This window comes from Strigops habroptila, chromosome Z (assembly GCF_004027225.2).
Source record: "Strigops habroptila isolate Jane chromosome Z, bStrHab1.2.pri, whole genome shotgun sequence".
NCBI classification, from domain to species: Eukaryota; Metazoa; Chordata; class Aves; order Psittaciformes; family Psittacidae; genus Strigops; species Strigops habroptila.
This window is the reverse complement of record NC_044302.2, coordinates 38,570,762-38,597,476: the sequence shown is the minus strand read 5'-3', so window position 1 is coordinate 38,597,476 and position 26,715 is coordinate 38,570,762. Positions and strand designations below refer to the sequence as shown.

General features: G+C 36.4%; 1 protein-coding gene and 1 long non-coding RNA gene across 5 annotated transcripts in view; both read right to left on the bottom strand.

Moving 5' to 3' along the window:
- Nucleotides 1-7,307: 7,307 nt before the first annotated feature.
- Nucleotides 7,308-26,715, bottom strand: part of CEP120 (centrosomal protein 120) — a 45,622-nt gene continuing 26,214 nt past the window's right edge. For all 4 annotated transcript variants that reach the window (XM_030512744.2, XM_030512745.2, XM_030512746.2 and 1 more), the window contains 4 exons: nt 24,147-24,269; nt 22,619-22,717; nt 12,230-12,375; nt 7,308-9,717 (listed from right to left, as the gene is read on the bottom strand). In XM_030512744.2, coding sequence (XP_030368604.1) covers nt 9,483-9,717; nt 12,230-12,375; nt 22,619-22,717; nt 24,147-24,269 — 603 coding nt within the window. In that variant the 3' untranslated portion in view covers nt 7,308-9,482. The remainder of the gene's footprint in view (nt 9,718-12,229; nt 12,376-22,618; nt 22,718-24,146; nt 24,270-26,715) is intronic.
- LOC115619842 lies at nt 14,115-15,458 on the bottom strand. Its single transcript, XR_003995133.1, has 2 exons — nt 15,203-15,458; nt 14,115-15,170 (listed from the first exon to the last, which is right to left on the bottom strand). It is a non-coding gene; the product is annotated as an uncharacterized LOC115619842 (long non-coding RNA).

The following is a 26,715-nucleotide window of genomic DNA, read 5'->3' as shown; positions in this document are numbered from 1 at the left end:
CCCGCTTGATCTACTAGCTATAGATACTTGGTGTCTGCTTAAGTGCTTTCCATTCTTCCCATAAGCAAATTCTGGTTGAAGACTATATATCATTTTACTCTTGATCACTGCTAGTCTCAGTACCTCATTACAGCAGAGCACTTTTTGAAACTGAGCTATAGCCCAGATAAATGATTGTATAAAGTTTTAAATAAACATACAACATTTATGTTATGTTGTTTCACAGGGATGATTTATAGTCATTTTCTTCTTCCAGTCCTGAGCTCTGGACATAAAAGACATTGAGCTCTCTGCTGTTTATCCAAGCTAAATCCTCTGTTTGTTCTGCATAAGCGTTCTTGATTCTTTAATATATTGCAGGCTTTAGCTTCAGGTTTATTCCCTCTGGGATGGTGGAATTAGATACATTAACTGACAAAGATAAGGTACGGACATTGCAGCTTAATAGCCATTAAAATAGATACTGTGATAACAAAAACGGAGCTAGAAAAGGGAGTTGAGATTGTGATATTTTAAAAATATGTATTTATAACACTTAGATTAATAAATGAAGATTTCAGAAATCTCCATAAGGAAACCTCCAAATGACGGTGACGGGATTTTGGCTGGTTTTTATTTCATAAGGGTAAGAGACTCAGAAATGGAAGATCTTGTGAACTAGGTTACGCATTGCCTCTCATGTCCCCAAAGACAGTTTTGTTTCTGCTTACTAACATGACATTATGTAATTTGGATGCTGTACCACCAAAATACTGCTCTGTGCTATAGAAGAAAATTAAGAAAGTTCTGTAAGATAATGCAAGTCTCTCGGCCTTAAGAAAACCTGGGTGGATTCTGTTTACCATGATCCTTCTTTCATCAGTGTATTTAAATACAGATATATATGTTCAAATCGCATAGGGGTAGGCTGTTTACTTCACACTGCTATTCTTCATTGCAGCCCTTGTTCTTCTATTAAAAAACCAGATGACACTAAATGCCTGTTTTCTCTTCTGTGATCTTAAATATTACAAATTTTGAGTGAAGCCCACTTAAAGCTTTTTTGTAGTCTGACTCAGTATTCATTCTTAAATTTTTGTGTAAAAGCACAGTGTTAGCATTTAAAGACCTAATGCCTAACACATAAGTAAGATTTAAAGAATTATAGTCTTTAATGTGACATACCCTAAATCATCTCTTACCACAGTATGAAAGTTAAGCTCAGATTTTAGAAGCCCTAAATGGACTTTCATTTTTTTTCTAAGTGAGGATTAACTGGCGTATAAGTAACAGCTTAGGTGCTTTCTCTGCCAAAAATTATCTAACTAAAAGTTTGAATCTGGCAGTATAAACAGCAGCCCTGCCTGTACTCATACAAGCTTGTTATTTTATGGTACACAAGCTGGTATGTTCTCCATGCTTTGTAATAGATTGCATTCCATAAAGCATGAAATGCAGTTTTATCTGAAACTTGAGTGGTAAAATAAGCAGCAAGCAAAATAAAGACATGGGCAGTCTTTTTTATTATTTTTTTAGTGGTTTCTTTTTTTGTTGTTTTTTTTTCTTTTCCCCCCCCTTTTTTTTTTTTTTTTTTAATTCTACAAGCATTTATTTTAGCTCAGATACTTTCCTTTTATAGTGGTGGGATATTTCCAGGAGTAATGGTGCAGATGTTGTGAATGACTTATTCAGTGAGCATGAAAGGAAGGGCAAAAAAGAAAAAACCCTCAGCTCTTTGTGAAAGACTACTTGAGTATGCATAAAAGCTATCTTTAAAAAAACCTCACAAAACTAATTTTCTGTAGATGTTGATCAAAAGTGTTTTCAATATGAAGTATATAAAGCAACATGCAATTTCTCTGCATATTTAATTGCCTTTTTTTATTATTATTCTTAGTTGTTAAGAAACCACCCTAATTTATTTCTTTGCTGGTGAAATCTGCTGTTCTCTTCATTAGGTGTACATGTGGTTACAGGAAAAGGGAAAAAAAGGGGGAAAGGAGGCAAGAGTTCACTCTGGCAAAACCCTGGGCATTTGCTGCTATACAGGGAGCGGTTTAGCTGTTGTGAGTGGCAGCAAGTGTGTTTCTTCCCTGTGATGGCAAGTGCAGTGCAGCAAAACCACTGCTTCCTCCTCCTTCTCTTCCCGCTGTCCTCTGTGGCCGGGCAGCCCCTGGGTTTTTTTGCTGAGCTGCAGACCTTCATGGAAAACTTGTGACCATCCCACGGACACAGCCACATCTGGCATGGGTGATCTGCTGAGTAGCAGCCAGTTGGTTTCACAGCATTTCAGAGTTACTTTGCTAAGAGTTGCCCTCCTCTCACCTTGAAGACTCAATTCTAACAGTATCTGTCACATTTATTAGGATAATAAGGATTTACTGTTATTCGTATTTCAATACTAACAAGTTATGAAATGATTTTCCTATAAAAAGTTTTCACTAAACCCCTTGCAATTAGTTCTTTACTCAATAGACAGGACATGGCAAAAAATGCTTGACTTTTTCTTTCCCAGATTGTAACAACCAAGCATTAACTAGTGTCCTGGGTTCAGGACACAGGCCTAAAAAATGACAGCTAACTATTCATCAAAACATCCGCATAATGAGGAATCATCTTTATCTTACTACCAGAGAGGCAAAAGTAAACAGTACTGCCCCATACCACATACAGCCTTGTTTGGGGCAGGCCCAAAACTTTAGGGTTTTTGCCTTTTTTCTGCTTTTTTCTGTTATTTAATTAATATCAACAAGATTAACCTAGCCTTTATGGGAGGCTGTATGCTTGGGCTCCTTTAATTCCCCTGGAAATTAGAGAGTTATACATAAGGATTGAAGTATTTTCACTTTTTTCTTAAAGCATTTGTAGGAATTGGTAATTAGGCAGAAGAAAGAAAGAAGATACTGATTTACCTACTAAAAAAGAGCAAAGTAAAGAGGTTGTACTCATTTGCTGAAGAGTGGAAGCTAGTAAATACCCCTTTTAGGGCATTAAGACGACTGTATCCAACACAGATAGTCTGAGTTTAAAGCTGTTAGTGAACCACTTACACAGAAAAGCTTTTCCCACGTTATTCCCATTTTGCTGATAGGAAGTGGAGGCCCAGAGCCCTGTTCAAGATCACTCAACACCCCTATAACCAAGATGGGCAGAGAAACTAGAGACTTTGTGCCCAACCCTCTGCCTACCAGTACGAGCTCCATCATGAGCAATTCAGGAAAGATTTTGCCATGTTGCACCAAGTATTGCAACACAAGTTTTTGGTCAGGATGGCAAAGCATTGCTTTTGCCTTACAGTTTTAGAGAAATAATGTCTTTGAAGATGTCCTCCTGCTAAGCCTGCCTATTTCTGCTTACGCTATTACAAGCCACCTGCATTGATGATGATATATGTAAACGAAATAGGAATCAGTAGCATAAAAATGTTTATTCTCAGGTAAAACTTTAAGACCATTTTAATGATTTGCTGTATACATGCAGTAAAAAGATACAGTCATGGAGTTTAAAAAAAAAGACCCCCAACCAACCATCGGTTCTGCAAGCTGTGGTAGGATGGGACAGGTAGAAGTCCCTGTAGAGGCACACAAGCGTGTTGCTGAGGTGGGCAGTTTTCCCACAAAAAGCAGTGCTCTCTTATGGAGTTACACCTGTAGATACGTGTACCTACCAGCTCCTTGTGGTAGTGGCGTGGTCTTGCTTTTTTGACATCCTGCTTTATGTTTTCATTTATTTTGGGTTATTAGCACAACTTCTTCAGTGCAATAATTGGTTATTATTAGAAAAGTCAGGATAAATCAATAAGCAAGAGTATTTAAAACATCATGTGACTCCACATTCAGAAACACTGCCATAAAAAAAGTCATTGCTCTACAAGTATCAAAAATATTACATGGTTCAAACAGCACATCCTCTATAACACTGCGGTTCCTGAAGAAGCAGGTAGGCTCTGTGGTTTACACCAAATATGCCTTGACATTCATGAAAGCACAACCACAGTACTGGCTTAAAGCGCTGGCTCTAAGAACAAACTACTAAACCGTCTTATTTATTTGGATGAGCTGCATCATGCCAGCTTCATGCCTGGTATGAATGGGACTCAGTCTTCGCATGGTATGTTTGATTATAAAGCTTACGGTGCCTTTCAGCCCTGATCTGGATAAGCTATTGTACCACAGTATTAGTCTTGTTTCCAAAAATAGCCTTCTCAGGTGAACGTACGAATGGCCCAGTGTCCTGTACAACCAACATCTCAACATGAGACCAATAAAATTATTTTCTGTATCTCCAGAGGTGAAAAACAAAACAAAAAAATCTCTGTCACTTATGCTAAGCTACTAAGCAAAAACCCAAGTGTTGAAGACTTATCATAACTTCTAAAACCTAAACTGTACAAAACATTCAGCCTGGAGAAAAGAAATGGTGACCTCATAGCAGCCTTCCAGTATCTGAAGGAAGCCTACAAGGATGCTAGAGAGGGACTCTTCGTCAGGAACTGTAGTGACAGGACACGGGAGAATGGGTTTAAACTTAAACAGGGGAAGTTCAGGATAGACAAAAGGAAGAAGTTCTTTACTGTGAGGGTGGTCAGGTACTGGAACAGGTTACCCAAAGAAGTGGTAAATGCTCCATCCCTGGCAGGGTTCAAAGCCAGGTTGGATGGAGACTTGGGTAACATGGCCTAGTGTGAGGCATCCCTGCCCATGGCAGGGGGGTTGGAACTACATGATCTTAAGGTCCCTTCCAACCCTAAGTATTCTATGATTCATTAGCTTGATAGCCTGCTTAACCCGAACCCCAGTGATTTAATTTTGCTGCCCTATTTACATATTTATTTGTAAAACAAAACTTATGATAGTCATAGTATATCATAGCCCTCTGACAATTTTTACAGGTCTTTTCATAATACGGTTGAAGCTCTGTGCACATACAGTAATTGTGGACTCCATCTGCCCCAGTGAACCCACTCTAAGTTTTGATGCCATCTTATTTTGCCAATGCAGTTATGTCTTGGTAACTGCATCAAAACCCTCTGGTCAAACATTCAGTAACGCTACACTTTTATAATCATCTACTCTCTATGTATATTGTTAGAACAAAACTTTTTGTAGTAATACATAAATTGTTTAAAATGCTGTCAAACTGCTACAAGTCTTTCACTTGAAAAAAAATAAAAATAAAAAAAATACACCCACAAAGAAGTGGGTGTCACTTTTCCAGAAGCATTATTAATGGGGACTATTTTAGTCTTCAGTGATGGGGAACGACAGGCTGTAGCGTTTCTTCAAGTTAAGAATAGAAAAGAACTGTACGTCCAAGAATTCAACTACTCTGCATTAAAGCCACCATGGGGTTACTGTACATTTATACATCAGAAAGTCAGTAAATTATTTTTCTATAAATTAGTCTCTCAAAGTTGACTTTTTTTTTTCTTTCTGTTCTGAATGCCAAACTCCTGACTGTTTCTCCACCACAGAGACTTCATATCTGGATAGTCGACATCTGTAAAAACATTTCTAATGAAAACACTACTAATACAACCCCCTGGAGAAACAAATGAAATGAGATCTAAGTATGCAGCCGCCTTTCTACAGTTCTGTCCTTAACAATAGCGGGACTAGTGCTTCCCATCCAAGCCTTGACACAGGTCATGATCATTTAGGCACAGTAGTAGCAAAATAAATAATTGAGTAAATATGTAATAACTGGTATAAATACTTCAGTAGCATTTAAAAGATATGATAAAGGACTTCCATCTTTAGTTGTGCATTAAGGTTTATCCAGTGGCTGGAAGGGAGAAGCATTTAAACTGCATAAAGGAGAACTATGGATTGAATACTCGAAAGCTTGGTGCCAGACATAACTGCTTTCTTTTCCACAACAGCAGTTTTGAAAGTGTATTAGTGTTAAAAGTGTTGAATAACTGCTAAAATATTGTAGAAACAGTGGTTACAGCTTTACCCCAAACCCCAATATACTGGAAAGAGCAGTAACGTACTTAAATAAACCAGTTTCAAAGCAAACTATTGCCAACTTCTTTCTAAAATAATTTGTCATATTTTTTCCATAATGCATTCCGTTGCCTAAGAATTTAGAGACGTTTTTTCTGATAAACACTCTAACAATTAACAGGGAAAAAAGGTCCATTTATTTGTAACAGTTCTTAAAATCTTAGCTAATGCTCCACATCAAGGTGTTAAACATACTGCTTTCAGATTCGCTGCCTCACTTTTAAACCTGTACTACATAATATGAGGCAACTCTTTGGTAGTAAAGATCGGCAACAGCAAATCTCCTCCCAGTGGAAGAACAATTAGCACATATAGAGATAGGAGGGGACCTTCTGCCTGAAAATTATCATAGAAAAGAACAGCCTTTCTAACTGCTCTCACTTTTACATGGGCTAATGCTTCTCCTTTAAAAGACTGGATTGGACAAATACAGGATGTAACTGAAGTTTCCTTAGCCAAAGCCAACTGCAAGTTCTGGTCCTGAACTTTAAAACAGATGAAAGCTGGAACCGATCTGGCACAGAACTGACACAGAACACCCTCCACCCCCACACCACACTGCCCATTTACTAATTTTTGTGGGCATTTCTATTCACAGAAACGTATTGGTAAGAGTACTTGTTTCGAAATAATTCCATCAACTTCCCTAGTGAAATCTGGGTGCACTAAAATCAACAGCAGGAGTTTGCCAGAATGCCACGAGGGCTGAGCTGTTGCTCCTCTTCCCACCCGCTCTTCTGAGGCACACGGAACCGGGACTGAACCCATAAACATAGGTTTCATCTCCAGCAGTCCTTTTATGCTGGGTGAATTATGGGTTCAGTCCTAGTTCTGTGCATTTGTTTTAAACAGCATTCCTTTTTGCCATGAAGAGAGATGAAGATAAAAATTCTAAGAGATTTTTTATTAAAAAATGGTATTTGGTCCTTCCACTGAATAGCTATAACCTTTAAAATTGTTTTGAGGCAATAAAACAGCAAACGGAGGCCAACATAAAAAATATATCTTTTAAAAAGAATAATATCAAGCTCATCTGTGCTATAGATACCTACTACAAATATAGATTTTCTTTCTTGAGTACTTCAGACTGAAGCACAGACAAATTGTGCTGGAAAAAAATGAAGTTAAAATATAAAGCTCAAAGTATCTTTTTTTTTCTTATTCTAATACCAGCAAGATCACGAAGAGTAATAACTGTATTACAAATCAGAACTGCTAAATAAGTCTTTTTAATAATTACAAAATTCATGCTTCTTACCTTGTAAGCAGTGATCTTCCAATGACAAAATGAACTCAAATAGTTTTAATCAGGCTTATAAATCAGGTTTATAAAGTGTTCTACCTTTTATTTTACTCAATACTTTGATTTACTACAAAGAAAACTCACCCAAGTAGTCTCTTTTTAAACCCCACAGCAACATGACAGCTGTTTTCTTTAGAAGCCACAAAAGACACTCGATTAGGAATTAAAAAGTGAAATTAACATTGAAAGTAAACCTATAAATATCATTAATTCAAGAACAGAAGACTGTCACATTACCAGAAACAGGAAACAAAAACTTCTGTTCAAATACATAGTCCCAAACCAGACAAAATCCTTAATATTTATTAAAATTTTGAATTTTATTTAATACAGTAACACACCTGAAAAGTCATAGGATACCATTTCGGAAAAAAAATCACCAATTACAAAAAGTCAGTAAACACAATGTGTGATCTTTAAGTCTAAGGTACCCTCCAGCGTTTGGAGAAGAAACTACACTTTTAGCAAGCAAGCAAGCATTTGAAGAAAACCAGCATGAGCAAGTCTCCTGTCAAGATAGAAGCTCCCCAATTAATTTGCAATAATTGCATATGAACATGCATCAGTGATATGACAAAGCCGTGATGTTAAAGTTGTAAAATTATTTTTTTATGGATTTGTATTGGGTTTATGAAAGTGTTATTTACTTTGCTAGTTGGGAGGGATCTCTTTAAGCACACTAATTTGAAAAATACAGGAGTGTGCAAAAATATTAGAAAAGCATTTCTTATGAAATCTGGTATTGAAAAGTAATAATTCCTCACAGAATATGATCTCTATGTTTATACAGCTTGTTTAAAACTTCTCTAAAGGGACTAAACAAACAGTTTATTTAACAGGAGATATGCCCATGGTAAGGAAGAGGAAAAACAATAGACCTAGAGGCAAAGTCAGATACAATATTAAAAACAAATTTATAATTAATACCATACAAAACAGACAGGTCACATGAATACAGCCACATCTACGGAAGCTCACTGATTTTTTGTAAAAAATAGAGATAATTTTCCCATTGGTATCTTAGTTCATTCTCAAAGTAACAAATCCTAAGATGTTTCCAGTACTCGACATTCAATTAGAGAAACATTTGTGCCTACAGAACAGACAAAACTACCTTCTGAAAGCACAATGTTGTAAGGTAATGTTATTAGCTAGATTCACACAAATTATTTTAAAATTACTGAAATAGAATGAAAGATGGAAACCAAAATGTGTTTCAACTGTGATTATGCTAACAAACTAACCTTTTTTGCAGCATTGAACACCTTTAGACTGCTTCTGTTCATACTTCCACAATCAAACAAAACCTTACATTGAATTCAAGTGGTAATGAGATAATATGCTTTGAAATATACGTTAAGTAACTGCAAAGTGTTAGATCTTGATTAAGGAAAACATCTTTACCTAGAAAAGCTCTTGTTTTATCTATGTGTTCAGAATTTAAAGTGTATAATTTACTGAAGTAGTGCTTCAAGCATCTTTCCTCATTAGGGATGGATGTAAGAATGCATGCATATTTCTGAACTCCTGGATTCACCATTACAAGGCTAAGTGCAAAACCGCTAGGGATTTTCACCCTGTATAAGCAGGCTAGTTACTTAGTAATCGATTTAGATTCAGTTTCATAAAGTTACAGAGACATCCCCCCCAACCTTGTGTCTTCGTTATTACAAAACTTAGCCATGTTAGTTAGTTACAGTTGGAGAAGCAAAAATTGATTATTTTGTGCTTTAGTAAAAAAGTGACATTTGGTTGGTGCTGCACTTAGCTTCAGAATTAAGAGTTCCATCATGGAAAACAGCTGATGTCACTTCTCCCTAGTACAGCTGAAAAATCTTTTTAAAAATTGAATGAAATTGTAACAATATTGACCAACAATCTTAGAATACTAAAAATATTACAAATAAAGACAGCCACGGTGATGCAAAAAGAGGTAGAAAACTTTTCAGAAGAAACCACAAAAGATAAACGTATTTACATATATACACATGAGCATAAAAACATTAAAAAACAGCTGTCACCACCATAAAACTTAAAACTGTGCTTTACATGTTGCAAATATTTACATTAACTTCAGAAAGAGCTAACAATAATGTGCAAAATTAAGCATTACCTTATGTATTTGCAAGGTAGTACAGGTTTATAAAAATCACTCTGTTCAAATTTTTGTTCCTTTTATCAACTTTTTGTTTTTATTTAGTGATGTTCCTTTTTGCAATAGCTTCTCTGATTTGACGATCAAGTTCACTCACAATATGGTCTTCATGATTATACACTCCTGTTCTCAACAGGGTATCCCTCTCTTCTATCAGACGAGACAGATAATCATCCATGTTCTCATTTAATTTTCTAGAATTAGAAACCCTACCAGCAGAATTATCTCCAACATCTTGCAATTGCTTTCTTTCTTCTTCTTGTTGCTTTAGCCTGACGTTGATAAAATGGAAAGAATCAAAGGATGAGCTGTATTAAAAACCTCTCTGACAATGTTCATATTAAGTCTGTAGGTTACCTACTTAGTAAAATCAGGAAATCTATAAAAGGCAACAAATTACCCTCCCACTTGGGAAAAACCGCTATAAGTAAAACAAATCTTAATATAATACTTAAATTCTAACAATACCTTTTCTATATGCATATGAAACTAATACTTGCTATCAAGGCTCCCATTCTGATAATTCTAGCAGGGTTCAATATACAAGAACTACTGCAACCAAGTTTTTGGAGGACAACATTAGGTAGAATTAAAATTTTGATGTGTTCAAAATATGAGCACTTTGTTTTCTTAATGCAGCAATTATCCATAGAACTGAAGGTGTAGAACAGAAAAAAGCCTGGTGCTGTACAACTATGACTGTAATATAAAAAACAGGTACAGTGTCCTTAAGCACAGATTTTCTATACTGCAGTACAGTTACATTTTATAAATGTGCAATCTTTACCTAAGGGGCACTAAACTGTCCTTTCAGTGGACTGGCAGACAATTATTATCTTGATTTCATAGAATCATAGTATGGTTAGGGTTGGAAAGGACCTTAAGATCATGTAGTTCCAGCCCCCCTGCCATGGGCAGGGACGCCTCACACTCTAGACCATGCCACCCAAGACTCCATCCAACCTGGCCTTGAACACTGCCAGGGATGGAGCATTTATCACTTCTTCGGGCAACCTGTTCCAGTGCCTCACCACCCTTACAGTAAAGAACTTCTTCCTTTTATCTATCCTGAACTTTCCCTGTTTAAGTTTAAATCCATTACCTCTTGTCCTACCACTACAGTCCCTAAGGAACAGTCCCTCCCCAGCATCCTTGTAGGCCCCTTCAGATACTGGAAGGCTGCTATGAGGTCTCCAAGCAGCCTTCTCTTCTCCAGGCTGAACAGCCCCAACTTTCTCAGCCTGTCTTCATACGGGAGCTGCTCCAGCCCCCTGATCACCCCCGTGGCCCTCCTCTGGACTTGCTCCAACAGCTCCATGTCCTTCTTATGTTGAGGACACCAGAACTGTACACAGTACTTCAAGAGGGGTCTCACGAGACCTGCTAGTCACACTCCTTTTGATGCAGCCCAGCATACAGCTGGTTTCTGGGCTGCGAGCGCACACTGAAGCCGGCTCATGTTCAGTTTCTCATCGACCAACACCCCCAAGTCCTCCACAGGGCTGCTCTGAATCACTTCTCTGGCCCGACACGTAGCTGTGCCCGGGATTGCCCCGACCCACGTGCAGGACCTTGCACTTGGCTTGGCTGAACTTCATGAGGCTGGCATTGGACACCTCTCAAGCGTGTCAAGGTCCCCCTTCCCTCCAGTGTATCAACCAGACAACACAGGTTAGTGTCATTGGCAGACTTGCTGAGGGTGCATCAATCCCACTGTCTGTGTCACCGACAAAGATGTTGAACAAGATCGGTCCCAATACCGACACCTGAGGGACACCACTTGTTACGGGTCTCCAGCTAGACATTGAGCCGTTGACCACAACTATTTGCGCGCGGACATTCAGCCAATTTTTTATCCACCGAGTGGTCCATTCATCAAATTGATGTCTCTCCAGTTTAGAAACAAGGATGTCATGTGGGACAGTGTCAAACACTCTGCACAAGTCCAGGTAGATGATGTTAACTGCTTTGCCCCTATCCATCAGTTCTGAAGCCCCATCACAGAAAGCCACCAAATTGGTCAGACAAGATTTCCCCTTAGTAAAACCACGTTGGCTGTCACCAACCACCTTGTTGTTTTTCATGTGCCTTAACATGCTTTCCATGAGAATCTGCTCCAAGATTTTGCCAGGTACAGAGGTGAAACTGACTGGTCTGTAGTTCCCTGGGTCTTCCATTTTCCACTTCTTAAAAATTGGGTTATTTTTCCCTTTTTCCAGTCATTGGGAACTTTACCTGACTGCCATGATTTTTCAAATATGATGGACAGTGGCTTAGCAACTTCATTCACCAGCCCCTTCAGGACCAATGGATGGATTTTATCAGGCCCCATGGACTTGTGCACATTCAGATTCTTAAGATGATCTCAGACCTGATCCTCTCCTACAGTGGGCCTAAGGTCTTCATTCTCACAGTCCCTGCATCTGCCTTCCAAGACTTGGGCGGCGTGGTCAGAGCACTTGCCAGTGAAGACTGAGGCAAAGAAGTCATCGAGAAGGCTCAGCCTTCTCCAAATCCAGGATAGCCACTTCTCCTGTTAGCTTCTGGAGAGGGTCCACATTATCCCTAGTCTGCCTTTTGTTTGCAACATACCTATAGAAGCCCTTCCTGTTATCTTTGACATTCCTTGCCAGACTCAGTTCTAACTGGGCCTTAGCTTTCCTGACCTGAACCCTAGCTTCTCCCATTTCGAGGCACATGGCAAGAAAAGAGAGAGGAGGGGTCAAAAAACACCAAGCCAAAACAAACCCCAACAAATTCCAAACCTTACAAATGCTTTTATACCTGTTAAGTTCATTTCTGATATCCTCCAACTCTTGACGGTCTGTTTTCTCCAGCTCTTTTTCTTCTGCTGCCAAGTAGCGCAATCTCATGTGCTCCAACTCCTGCTGCTGTTTTTTAAGGTGAGCCACTGCATTTTCTTGTTCACGCTAACATTAGAGGAGGTGAAGACATAACTCAGTTGACTGTGTGATTACACATAGAAGTGCTAATTACAGCAACATGAGCAATACTTCAGCAGTATTAAAAAAGCAGGAGTTAAAAGAATCTCTTAATGTATTATAGGTATCAAAAGCTAAGACAAGTGACTACCACAATTGCAGTAAGTCTGTCCAGTCTGGATCAGCTAAGTCTAGTCACAGATACCTTCTCATTAAGAAAATAGCAAAAATGTTACAAACCCTTTTACACACTCTGGCTTAAACCAGTAAACATAAAATTTACACTTGTGGAACTGCTCAAGGTGCTTAGATTTATTCCTTTATTAATCCAAATAAAATTAATTCCTAAAATTGTAATTTTAAATCACAATTTCAGAAATAAAAACCAGAAAAATGCTAAATCACTGCAGAAAACTTCCATCATCAGCCCCACCAGTGCCTAGTGTCAAACCTTCAAGCACTACTTTTTGAAACTGCAAATTGTGGTTAAAAAAATAAGCCTTGAAAACAAAACTCTGGTGAGGATTCCTTTCATGTTTGTCTAGCTCTGCGTGAAACTTCAGGTAACTTATTCTGTGGATTAAATCCAATCGGTCTATCCATTCTAAAAGTTTACTTGGATCTGTATTTTCAAGCTCTATACAGACACTCTAACAAAACTAGGGTTTGAGTTCACTACCACTTTGTGACATTGAAGTGTCTTAAAAAGGAGTGTGGTCCCCTCTCCACTTGTTTTCCTTCCAGTCGTTTTCCTTATGACCTCATGACAGTCTTACACTCTGAGACAGAAGACCTGAGGTAAAATGACATTTTTTCCTGTAGTTAAAAAATAAGGCAGGAGGTTATACAAACATCCTGGATCTAGACATATTGTGAAGTGCAAGGTTACCTTTGTAATTTTGACACTGCTTTCATCTGAAATATTTGACGGTAAATACAATTAGTTCTATATTTATTGTAGGGCTAAAAAAAATATAATTTCATTTGATGAGTGAGTATATTCATTATACAGTCAATCTAATAATATTTGGAAGAGTCTAGTCAGGCAGTTCCCTGAATCTCAGTCCCCCAGCATCTGAAGCACTCCCTGTTGATGATCAATAAGTAATTAGAAAATCTGAATTTCACAAGGAATTAGTATCAACAAAGACTTTAATGTCAGCCGGAAACAAAACAGAGAAGTACTTGACAAGAAATAATAGCATGTATGCAACTCAAAAATACTTTGTTCTTATACTAAATCCAACACACCAACTGCTAGAACTGCAGCGAGACAAGCCAGAAAGCCAGAAGAACAACTTGTTAAAGGGCTACATACTAATAACACAACTAGAAGGAATCATGCCAAAGAGTCTACAGCAGATAGATGATTGAATCATAAAATAAGTACATGGGGAAGATAAGGCCATAATCCTTCCTTCCTCATCAAGAGTTCATTGCAGAAGAATGTTCCCCATATGAGAGGCACCTTTTTTTATGTGGGAGAGGTTTGAAGAACAGTCTCAGATTGAAGTAGAACAGGTATTAGAACAGGAATCTACAAATACATATAGCAAATATTAACAAGTCACTACAGCCAGCTGATATTTATCCAAGAGTTTTCAATAATTCTAGGGAAATTCAAACACAAAGTCACAAGACTAACTGGAGGTGTAATCTATTACTATAGTTGGTGTTGACATCACAGGCATAATTATTTCCCCACTTTTTATTTTATTCTTTCTTTAAACAGAGGTCTTAGGAATACCCAGAAACTACCAGCAGGATTTACCTCCACAGTGACCAAGTTGAAACGATAACTAAATCAAAACTAACAGGATGTATGGGTACACCAGGAAAAATTACTTCAGCTTTTGTAGAAAAGTCACTTCCATCTGAAAACCCCCCTAAATAAAACCCCCAAAAACACTACACCAAAGAAACTACCCACAACCAAACACAAAATTAAGGTGTCACGGAGAAAATCCTCTCAGATTACTCAGAATTTAGAAGACCAGAGAACAGATAGCAGTTAATCATTTCCACAATAGCAAGAAGGGAAAAGTACACTCCACAAGAATGTACTCTTTGATATATTCATAAATGAGGAAGTCATTCTGGAATAAACAGTTGGCTGCCAATACAAAATTATTCAGTAGGGTAAAATTGGATGTGAGAGTGGGATATGATGGGGACATATGAATTAGCTTGAAAAATAAAAATAAATTACAAATATATTCACTGATACCTGTTCAACATGACAGCCTGAATGCAACTGCTGGCTCATGCTGTACTTTAGAAGTTGAAGGAAGGCAGCTGGAGGATATTCAAAGATATCCAAGCTGGATTTCTAGGTCTTGTGCTTCTACTGCTGGTCTCTGTATAGGCTAGATTGATATTTCATATCATAGTGGCTAGCTTGGTTATTTTCCCACCCAGTGAAAAATACTGGCTGAATGTCAAAACTAGGTAAATTCCCACTAGAGACATGATTCAAGTTATTAAACCAGTGGAAATTAATCACGTAAGCAATATAGCAAACATGTTACAGTCTCCTAATTCCAGAATGTTATGAATGAAGACAGACCTTTGCATTTTAAAAAATGCCACAGATCAAGCATTACTTTAACAAAGACAGAGAATGTTTGTAGGTTGTTTGTTTGTTTTAAATCCCAGCAAATATCATAACAGTATTCTTCGGTTTCCAAACACTTGGACAGGCAACACTATGCAGACAGTAAAGCCAAATTTCAAGTATGCAATGGGCTATGAAGAGGAATGGAATTATTTTAAGTGTTATCAATCTAGCCTATATAGAAACCAGCAGTAGAAGCACAATTGTACTTATCTTGCATTGTTTGCTTTGCTAACTGTGGGTAGTCAGATAAAATGCTGAGCATGATCTAGTCTTTCATAGGTTGGTATAAAATGAGTACAAATTCAGTTATAGTACCAGTAAATACATGGACAGCAAATCTGATTATCTCAAATTATCCAAAACCTAGAAGTATGAGGACAAACTAGTATTTACTTTTTTTGAAGACTATCATTATTCTTGGTGCTCTCATTTGACCTTTCAAGTTAAATCCTCTTCAAAGTGAAGCAAGCTAAAATATTGTTTTGTTTTAGGGGGCAAAAAAAAAAAAAAAAAAAAAAAAAAAGGTTGAGATTAACAGCTTAAGGCAAACATAAGACCTAAAAACTTCAAGTATATTAAATCTCCTTTGTAAAGTTCTACCTGGTCTCAGTTGTTGCCCTGTACATGTAAAACAGGTCTAGAAATTTCTACTTGTCTGCCCCTACAGGTAAAGAATCCAGTAATTTAGACAACAAATCTAAAGCAACTTGATATACATATCGCTGTAGCAGATACGGTATACCGTAAATATCCAAGTTCTGGGTTTGGAATTAATTTGTCTAATACACCTGGTTTTCCTGTTGACATTATCTAACAGTAGTAAGAGTCCTGGAGGACACACAATAAATTGTATAAGAATGCAATTTACAAGCAAACTGCCTCATCTGTAGGAAAAAAAAAAAATCCCAAATGAAACATCTAAGACGATAAAGCCAACATCTACCTCTTAGATGACATAAAAAAAAAAAATCTAAATCTTTTATAGAAGAGAGCACATCTAGCTGCCATTATCTCCTGTTTCTAGCCCTTCTACTTATGCCGATTTGTAGATTTGATTAGCTTCAGTCCAACGCATTGTTGCAGAAGGTAAGGAAAGGATTAACTTCAGAAAAGAAAATCTTCAGGTTGTTCATGCTCTAACTGTGCCATTTTAAACTAGAACTACTGTCATGAGTAGCAGGGGTACTAATTAAGTCTGTCAAATTTCTGTATTAACTCTACAAGAGAATTTTTTTGAAGATACATTGGGCAAATATTACCTGAAAACTGAATTCTGGAAAACTAATGCAAAACAGAATGGCGCTTACTGCACAGCAAGACTTTAACGTGCCAGCAGAAAATGACATCCCTGCCTACTGGTAAAACATTATAATGAGACACATAATACACACAGATCAAATAGTTGTGACTACACTGAATAGAAGTCTTTTAATCCAGTCCTTCTGTTTGTGTAGTGTATCACTCAGATCTTTACGAAAAGACTTTGAGTGTTCCTACAGTTGCAGCTTCAGTTGAAAGACATAACTGTGTGCTGAGCATAAGAAGCATGTCAGACTGCAAGTTTCACAACAAGTTGATAGGTTACTGTTTGATTCAGACAGGTTACTCAGTGATCCAGAGGTTTCTGCTGTTTAGCCACATGCTAACAATGGCAATCTGATCACAAAAAAGGCATTTTAAACTCAAAGAAAAATTATACATTAGAAGTACATATACTGAAGGTTAACAGAACGAAGTCCAAAGCTCAAACAGACCAGGAAGAAGACACAAAATTCTTAACGCTTTCCTATTTATGAGAAGGGTTCTCATTTAGTACATTGGTCCTTTATGCAAGCACTGAACTAGTTAGTTTCAGAACCACAAAAATATCTGATTAGGAAACATCTTTAGTGATGTTCAATAAAAGCAAGAAAAGGACAAAAGAGAAACAGAATGATGCAAAAGCCAAGGAGAGATGTAGGAAAAGCAAAGCTTTCCTGAAGAACCCTTTGTTCACTTCCTAATCCTTGTGATGTTTTCCTCTGGGTAAAATGCCTATGTAAAAAATGTGGAAAAATAAAACCAAAAACCAAAACACCAAACCCAGAACAAAACAAAAAAACTCCAAACCAAAACAGAACTAAAAACCCAAACAAACACTAGTGAGTATGCTCATTGCTCAGGATAATATCCCTAGATTTTTAATGAAGTAAGTTTGAATGTAGAGTGTTAAATTCTTCTTTTCTCTATAGAGGAGAAAAACTCTTCTCAGTACATTTTGTTTCCAACTTAACACCAGCTAGGACTTCCTTCCAGATAAATGTGATTAGAAATTTAACTTGATTGACTAACACAACTGTGATGCAAACAGGACAAATATTTGGCATTTCCTTATTTGGGAGGGGTGAGGGAAGAAACAAGATTAATTTTAGTCCTGTAACAGTGCAGGTCACGAATTTCTGTAGCGTGCCATGCCATGACCCTGAACAGTGACATTTAAACGCAATGATATTAAATCCACAAATAGAAATCAACATTTTTCTGAGGCAAGATTTCCTTAGCATTCAGTTTAAGACAGTTCCACTTGAGGGAAAAAACCAAAAAGACATGAAAGAAAGGGAGGAGGGATTTTGCAGATTTATGATGGATCCTGCGTGTAATTTCAGTTACACACTTTGTACTCTGCTTCTCAAGTGTGTTTCTCAACATTAGTCTTTGACTCCTTTAAAAGTCAGTTGTAACAATTTGTAGGGTGCATAACAGCAAATTTGCTCTGTGTATACCATTCACAGCAGAGCAACAGAAACCCATTTCCTAATAATCCATCAATACAAGAAGATGACAAGAATTTACGAGAGTTGTTTGATAAGAAGTGATGAATGCTGATTATGAATTGTCTACAATTTTGTTATGATACAATTGCGAGACATTAAAAAGAATGAGTTTTGTTACAATGAGAGAGAAGGAAGGACTTCTTATTCATCACAGTGATGAAACTGGTGCCACCTTATCAGAGTACAGTCAGATATTAAATCAATTTTTTGTAATCACAGTTTAAGTATCCACTGGGCCACAAGCACTTTTTTGGTTTTTGTTCTTTTTTTTTTTTTTTTTTTTTAAACCAGAGAAGGAACTGAACTCTGCTGCATAGAAGTACTTGAAATATAGCAGAATTTACTATGCCATCCTCCAAAATGAAAAAACAATATTAATAAAACTTCTGCACATTTACAGTACTAATATAGCAAAGTCCAACGTTTTTAAACCTACTTGTAACATCTTCAAGTTTTTCTGTGTATACTTAAAAACTAAGTTATAATTAAATACAAAGTATTTTTTAAGTGTACCCCAGTGCACAAATGTTAATATGTACATACTCATATGCTTAGAATTCTCAGTCAAGACTTTCTAACATACTCTACATTTCCAGGGTATATTATTTCCCAAATGAGGAACATTTCAGATTTATTTTCAACTGCTTATTGTAGCCAGTCAGGTTGTTTTAAGCAGCAGTAAGAACTATCATAATTTTAAATTTTAAACTTTTAGAATTTTCTATTCGTAAATTTCAAGTAAGGGAACACTCGGAATCATCAGCTCCTGGACTAAAAGCAGCTTTGCAGGGAGAAAAGACCCACTAGAAACTTTACTCTTGCATTACCACCTAATTATCATCAGGAACTATCCCACACTGAGGCAGGCATAGACCAATCAAGGGTATCACGTGCAAATTACTTGACAATTATTTTTGCAATACGCTCTCAGTTGACCAAGTTACCTTCTCCTCCACTACTTTCTAAGCACTTCTAGTTACACTATTCCTTTTGCTCATTTTCTTCTTCTTCCCTCAGTAAAACTTCTCACCAATATTCCTTTCCTTTATTAATTTGATATTTGCCACCCTCTTATATACCCATAAACAAAATAATCCAATCCAAATAAAGCCACATGCTAGTTATCATTTACTTCAATGTTTTACTAATTTTCTTCATTAGTTTGCATCTCTAATGTAGTACTTGAGACGTGGAGTAATATTTTAGGAGCTCACACGGTGGGAACTTTTGCAGCCTGCGGTACTACAGGAATATCACCATGAAATAAAAATTAACCAGTAATAAGAAAACATCAAAATTTCTATTACAATTAGATCATAAAAGAATCCCTGTATGCCACCAGGTGCTCTAGTTAAGAGGCTCTTCAATCAAGGAAGCACAATCTTTATTTTGCCATAGCTGCCTATAAATCCAAAAGGGAGATGTAAACATACATACACTAGACTAAACAATGGCTAAATAGCAGCCACTATTCACTCTCCCACTCACACATACCATGCAAGCCTGTGGGAAAAACTTACGATTGAAGCTAAGGGACTCAAGTAAAGTTTTCTGAAAATAACCCAGAGCTGACAAGTCAGTAGGAGGGCCTGGATGGTTTCAAGACACAGTTTTTAACCAAGACTTGGACCTCCAACTTTTTTTTGCACCCTCCTCCTCCCATCCCCCCCCCCCCCCTTATTTTTTTTTTTTTTGAAACAAAGATTAACATCCCATCCCTGGCTAAATTACTTATAAATTAATCAAATTAATTAATGAGTGGATAAGCAAGACACTGGACAAGACAGAGTGAAAGTCAGCCAGCCAATATGGTCTATGTTGTTTTAAACAAATGCGTCAGTGCTAGTTTATCAGATGTCTAGGGCACAAACATTAAAAGGCTTAAAAACAGTGTTTCTCCTATAACAGTGAATAATGTATGCATGTACATTTTGTTGTCTACATTATAGCACAGATAGTTTCTACATTATAGCAGAGATGTCAACTGCTGAAAATGACATTTCTCGCAGCTTTTATTTTTGTTTTGATACACTGTTTTTTGCACTCAGACAGGTACTGAATTTAGCAACTAAGATCTCTGTAAAAAGATATTATGCAATGTTGCGTAAATGGTTTCATTGCTCTCAGAAGTAATGCTCACATGCACAAAAAATATGGAAGTCTCATTTGTGTAGTATTGAGATCTCCCAGTCAGCAAACTTTGAAACAGTCTGGAAATTACAAACTCTACCTGGGTGATTACACAGCTAACTTGTTGATATTTTTTGTATTCCTAAACCTGAACAGAGTATAATAAATGAAGAATTAATACAGACTTGCAATGAGTAACAGAGAGGGAAGAAAAATAAGCTGGGTGAAGTCTATTTTCACTCAGCTTTACAAACTGTGTTTAAATTCAACTAACTTCCGCATTTTGTTAAGCACAGGTAAGCTTGATGTATGTGTGTTCTCATGTATTTTAGATCTTTTTCTGGTTACCACTGGCCCCGTGTTTAGCATTCAAAATCCTGGATGTGGAGAAGTTTAGAGCATTTTCTACTAATGGTCCCATACTTTTCTAAGTCATGTACTGCATATCTCATATTCTGCAAAATATAAAACCATCACAGATGTGTGCTAAGAACTAGTTCCAAAGTAAAAGGAAACTTTTTAATTAAGGAAACATTGACTTTTATGGTTGCAAATCAGAAGAGCATTTCACTAAATGCTTAGCCTGTAGATTATGCTTCTTTAATTCACAAATTGACTGTACTAGGTCACCTTTGAGGAATGGAAATCTCTGTTTAAACATTTTTTTGGCAATGGGCACAAAGCATTAGGTCTCATTTCCAAGACTTACCAGCTGGGTTTTGTCATTAACATTTATTAACAATCTAAGATATGGCTTTCAGCGTCTAATCCTCACTACACAAATGTTTTGTATAGTTCTCTAGAGAGCTTTGGTGTGACAAATTACTGGCACAGATTACAGCCCTGTGGCTATTCACCAGAGGCAATGCAAAATTAACATGGTACTAATCCAATTTAAACAAGAAATTGGTCAAACTATGTACAATTGCACAAATCATCTGAACTAAAGCAAATCTAGAATTCATGAAGCAACCATTTCCAAATTTATACTTAAAACACAGTAAATGGTTTTTGATCAGCTCTGCTTCAAATTTATTTGGCTCTTTAAAGTCACTTAAATCCTTTATCAATAGACTAAGCATAAGATCAAGCACAGGCGTATAAAAACCACAAGAAACTACTTTGAAAGGGTTTGTTCTGTAGAAGAAAAGTTTTAGGTAGCGTAATTCACTGTACATGCCAACTTATTTTATGGTTCAGACTTTCAGCAAAAGGGTCACCTGAAACGATCTACATATATTACTAAATTCAGATTGTCAGGTCTGTGGTGATGAAATTTATAAGGAAAACCTGATAGTGATATACACTAGTGTTACTCTGGCAAGCAACAATTTTTCCTTTTATTCTATAGGAATTTTTGGATACGGCAGTAAAAACCATAGTCTGGGCATTTCATGGGTGCAGGAAAAAGAAAAGTCTTAATCAGGACATAAGATTTATTTTTTTCCTTCTATCATCTTGTCAAGCATGGATGTTTCAGAACTTGGAGATGAGAATTCATGACTCCTTTTATGACTAGGTGAAAAAGGACCAACTTGAAGATAGAAAATAAAGATGAGGTTTTAATCAGTGATTGTACAACACATTCACTCTCTTCAAAGAGAAATATAGATTAAAAAACGTAATTATCAAATAGGAGAGTGGGGCTTAGAGGCTTAGAGTCTTACTATTCAAAAACTGAATAGCAGTAGGAATGAAACAGGAACTATAATCCTTTAAAGTAAATTAAAAAAAAACCAACCAACCAACCAAAAACAACCCAAAAAAAAAAAAAAAAAACCCGACCAAAAAACAAGACAAACAACAACCCTCCCAAAACCCCAAACCAAAACAAACAACATTTCCTAAAGCAGAAGGTAGGAGTGAATACAGGTTACAAAAACCTTTTTCTAAAACTTGATTTCTGAAGCTTTATGTCTGTGTCAAGGTTTGTTCATCAACTGGGATTAATGATTTACTAATTTGTTTGTCAAGGCCAAGGAAAACGCTTGCCATCCTTACACATACCGTTTAGCTAATGTTTACTGCAATTCATGAAAGAGAGGCAATGACAAAAAAAAAAAAAACCAAAAAAAAAAAAAAAAAAAAAAAACCCAAAAAAACCAGAGGCACATGGATTCAGTGAGGATGAAGCTGCTATCCCTGGTTTGAACTGGGTATTTCAAGACGTATGTGTATACACTTTCGCAAGCTCTGTTAAAACACAGCAGCAAAAAAGCATGCCACATTAGTATGAGATTAGAATTTCCAAAAGCAGGAAGAAGTTTCACTTCTAGTTAAATTTTCTGCAAGTTTACTTCATTTTATAGTATTCAGCAAACCTTGAACCATTGTTCCTAGAAGGTTTGTTTCTTATCTTTACTTTTTATTCATTTTACAATTAAAATATAGAATAGTTAGGACTGTAACTGACCAAAATGGTTGGGACATGCTTGCTTTTTAGCTATGCCAACCTTCTTTGCAGGTCTGAGGCTTGATCTTTCCTGAGTTCAATGTCAAACTCAAATCAATTTTGCTGTTCTCATTTTTGTAAAAAAGTGTAGCTCAGAACTTCGATTTTGTAAAGACAAACACTAATAAAATGAAAGCTGCCAGGAGATAACAGTAATTACAAGTCACTTCTAACACCACATTAACTTAGTTGTCTCGTATGACAAGAAAACCTGCATACCTGTTTTATCCTTGCAAGTTCTTTCAAAGCCCTTGTCCATTGTTGTTTGTAGTGGAGCTTTGACTTGGTAGCTGACTCTAACTTTCTTTCAAGTTCAACCTAAAAGCAATTAAAATCATATCAGCTGAAGCAATAACAGCAGTAACGATCACTGAAAGATGTATATACACAAAGGGTCTGGTTTAAGAAAAGTGTTTATGTAGTGCAACATACAACATCATCTAAAGCTGTTATACAATATAACATAAATATTATGGCACATGAACATTTTCTTGTTTAAAATATAGCCTTATTTTTATTGGATAGCTGTCTATACAAAAAGAAAAAGATTAGTTTTTAGCACTAAATCTGCTGATGTAACTTCTAAATTTAAGTCTCTCAATTTAGCAAACCCTCTTTTTTTTTTTAGGGTAAGATTATAAACACTAATTTAGCAGAAACATTGATGGATAAATCTTGCCTTTAAAAGGCATGTAATTGTTTTTTTTCTTTCCTGCAGTTGATGGAAGATACTTGCTACATTCTTTTCTTTGAAATAGACACCTGTTCAAATTGTTCTTTAAAATCTACGCATCTGGTGTGAATCTTTGATCTTACTATCTAAATAAATCCTTAAAAAATGTTCAACGCTAAAAAAACCAATGCATTCTGTGCAAAAAAACCAAACAAAACTTGTATTACGGCAAAGAAAACCAGTTATGAAGCACACAAACCAGAGTAACCTGAAGAACAAACCATTTTTAATTAACAACTCTGAGGCAGTGATATTTTCTTTTAATCGGATAAAATTATTCACCACGAAATTTGTGAAGAACTTAAAGCTTAACTTTTTTCTTAAAGCTAACAAAAGTAGTAGAATCTAAAAATATTTACGCTAAGAATTTTAAAAAGTCTATGGAGACAAATACATTCTGAATCATTTGCTTGCATTGTTAGAAGTTATTCAGGCATACAGCAATACGCAGACCGGCCATATAACTAAGCGCATTTTGTGCCAAGAAGCCTGGTCCAACTTTTTGCAGCTTATTCAGTCAACAATTTGACTCAAACTTCACAATAATTCTGAGCATAAAATACCCATACCTGTGGTTCTAATTAAGTAAATATCCTCTGCTGAAGGCTTATGACAGTGATTCCATTCCACTGGTAGATAACACAATCTTTTCAGAAATACTAAAAAACCAATTGGAATACCAGTCTAAATTAAGCCTCACAGGAAAATCTTCAGTTTTATTTAGTTTTACAAACAGAATACTCAGAGTCCCCAGCATAAATCACAATAGTAGCAATTCAAATATTTAGGATAGGTTTCTTCTGCCTTAACCTCTATCTCTGCTGCTTCCTCTATGGAAATAAGGTCACTGTTGGCCTTACTTGTATCTGAATATTTAAAGTCTGAAGAAATTGTTTGAAAAAATAAACCAAAATTGACAAATTAATCAGCATATCATGCAAGATTTTTCTGCATATCTCTTATCAGTGAATGGCCCATTGTGACAGTTTTAAAGGCTAGAAAAATCCAAGATACCTTTTCTAAAGTGAGAAGATTTATTTCCGATTGTAGCTTGATTTCTGGTTTGCTGCTTTGCTGGTCTTTGTACTGCTGGAACTCCTTCTCCAAAATTTTATGCTTATTTTCTGCTTCATTGAGCTACATTAAAGATATCAAGATATAATGCAAGTTAGCAGAAAAACCCATTCACAAAGTATTAGGTTACAGAATTTAGTTACTCCTTAGCCCTCAAACAAACATCTTGTTGTCAATTATCTGATGTAAAACAGACACTGAAAGCTACACATTCACAATTAATGTTTTCTTGATGATACATACAGGAATAGGAAGAATTTTAAAGAGGATCTTTGCTCAGTACTGGAAAGAAAAAAAACCAAGTCTGTCCTCATATACAGAAGATCAAGATTTATAAACGTGGCTGTTCACATTTCTATAATGTCTTGCTGAAGAAATACAGAAAACCTAACTACTTAGATTTACACACATCTTTTAAAAAAAAGCTAACAGTGTTATCTACTATATGAAGTTTTATTACTTACTCAGTTTCACCAGCACAGCTTTTTTAGGAATGTCTGAAAGAGGAAACAACTAATACTTTGTACAGCCAAATGATTTAGAAGAAAGGCTGAAGTAGAAAGACTTCAGTGACTAATGACTTAATGCTATGTACCTCTGCCCTTACGGTGTACTTCCACAGTTTCATGAAGATTTTATAAAGAGAACAGTTTGCTTTTCGTCTCAAAATGGGTAACTTGATAAATGACACCAAAACACAATTACTTTGCTAAAAAGAAATAAAGCAAATCAAATACTTAACAGCTTTTTTTACTATACCACATTAAAACATGGTAAAAACATTTTATGTTTCCTAAGAGCAGCTTACCTTCTTCTTCTGTTAAATCTTATTCAACTATAAATACCTTAAAACAGCTGATGGAACTGATGCATTGCATCATAGAATATGGTTGCATATGCTGCCTTTGTATTTATGTCCAACTAAGTTAAAGTATTTTCATGAACTGTATCCAACAACTTAGAACACTGAGCAAAAATGTTTCAGAGAATTCACTTCTGTTTCAAAGCCTATTTCCATTAGCACATAAATATTTTAATTCTTTGGATCTCCTTATTGGGGCACTTCTTTTTTTCTTTCCAAGTTTCACTTTCTGCATTTCTTATTCTTATAGAATTGATGTAAGAAAGAAAGATGCTTCCTAAGGAACCATACAAAAATGCATGCCACTGCAGTTACTTTACGCATATAATCACAATAGCCAGTTTCAACAGTATACTGTTGTTTGCCACCTTTCCATTTTTACCTATTTCTTTTTAAAGCAAACATACAGACATGATGCCAATCACAAAGACAGTAACTAATCTGTTTAGCTATGAAAAATGCTGGGTCTCCCTAGAGCTTCTACAATCATGTCTAATTTCTTGTTTGGTTCTGAAAACACTCAAAAATCCTATTTCTCATGAGACCTCAGGCCCCTCTCCATTAGGGAGCTGCACAAATCACAAAAGCACAACTTCCTTATTCAGGAAGTAAGAGTGATGTTCTTCAAGGTGGATGCCTCAAGGATCTTCTCCTGCATAGCAGAGTGGCTTACCTCCAAATAAGTTAGACACTTAGGGAACTCCGCAATTCAAGTGTGAAAACTGTGTACTGACACATCTCCTTATATTGAAGCATGAAAGAGATTCAAAATAGCAGGAATAGCACAGAGGAAGACAAACAGGATGATCAGCTGGAAGGAATGATCTTCATACAAAGCAAGACAAAACACAGTGGGATTTGTGTTTGGAAGAGAGACAGCATGACAGGCACCTAAGCCATCAGAACAGTATGTAGCACAAGCACTAAATGATTCTTAAGCAATGAGCTTAAAATGAACAAAAAGAAGTTTTTAAATAATCAACACATACTTAAATTTTAGAACTCTGCCACAGGACGTTGCAATGCTAAAAATAGAAATATTTTTTAAAAGGGATCGCATGAGTTCATGAAGAATGCTTTCATATGAAATGCTGCCTCTGGCTGAGGACACCTTTAACTCCTGATGGTATTGCTGATACATGAAAACTATTTTCTCATTGTCCCATTTCTTATTTTCTTACCCTCTAAATTCAATCATTGCTGCAACAGAGTGTTGAGCTAACTACATCTTTGGTCTGATACAGTATGTCTGTTCTGAATAGGAAAATCTAAAGTGATTGTATTGCAACCTAGCTAAAACAAACAGGAGTCAGAAGAATGAATTTGGAAGATGGCTCATAGGTGGTGGCATTTGGTCGCTTGAGCCTGAAGAACTATTGGCTATCTTTTCTGGACTGATACAGCATTGGTAGCTGCCAACACACATCTATGACGCAGAAGTGATCCACTTATTACTTTGAATAGGATTGCATTCTGCAGTTTGAAACTGCACATCTCAGTTCGATGATTGTTCAGTAGAATAGCCAAGACTAGCACCTTCTAGATCAGCAGCATTTTTTGTATTAGCTATATTTAAATAGTTCACTGTACTGTGCTTATGGTGATAAAAACAAAAACCCAACACCGACCCCACCCCCCCCAAAAAAA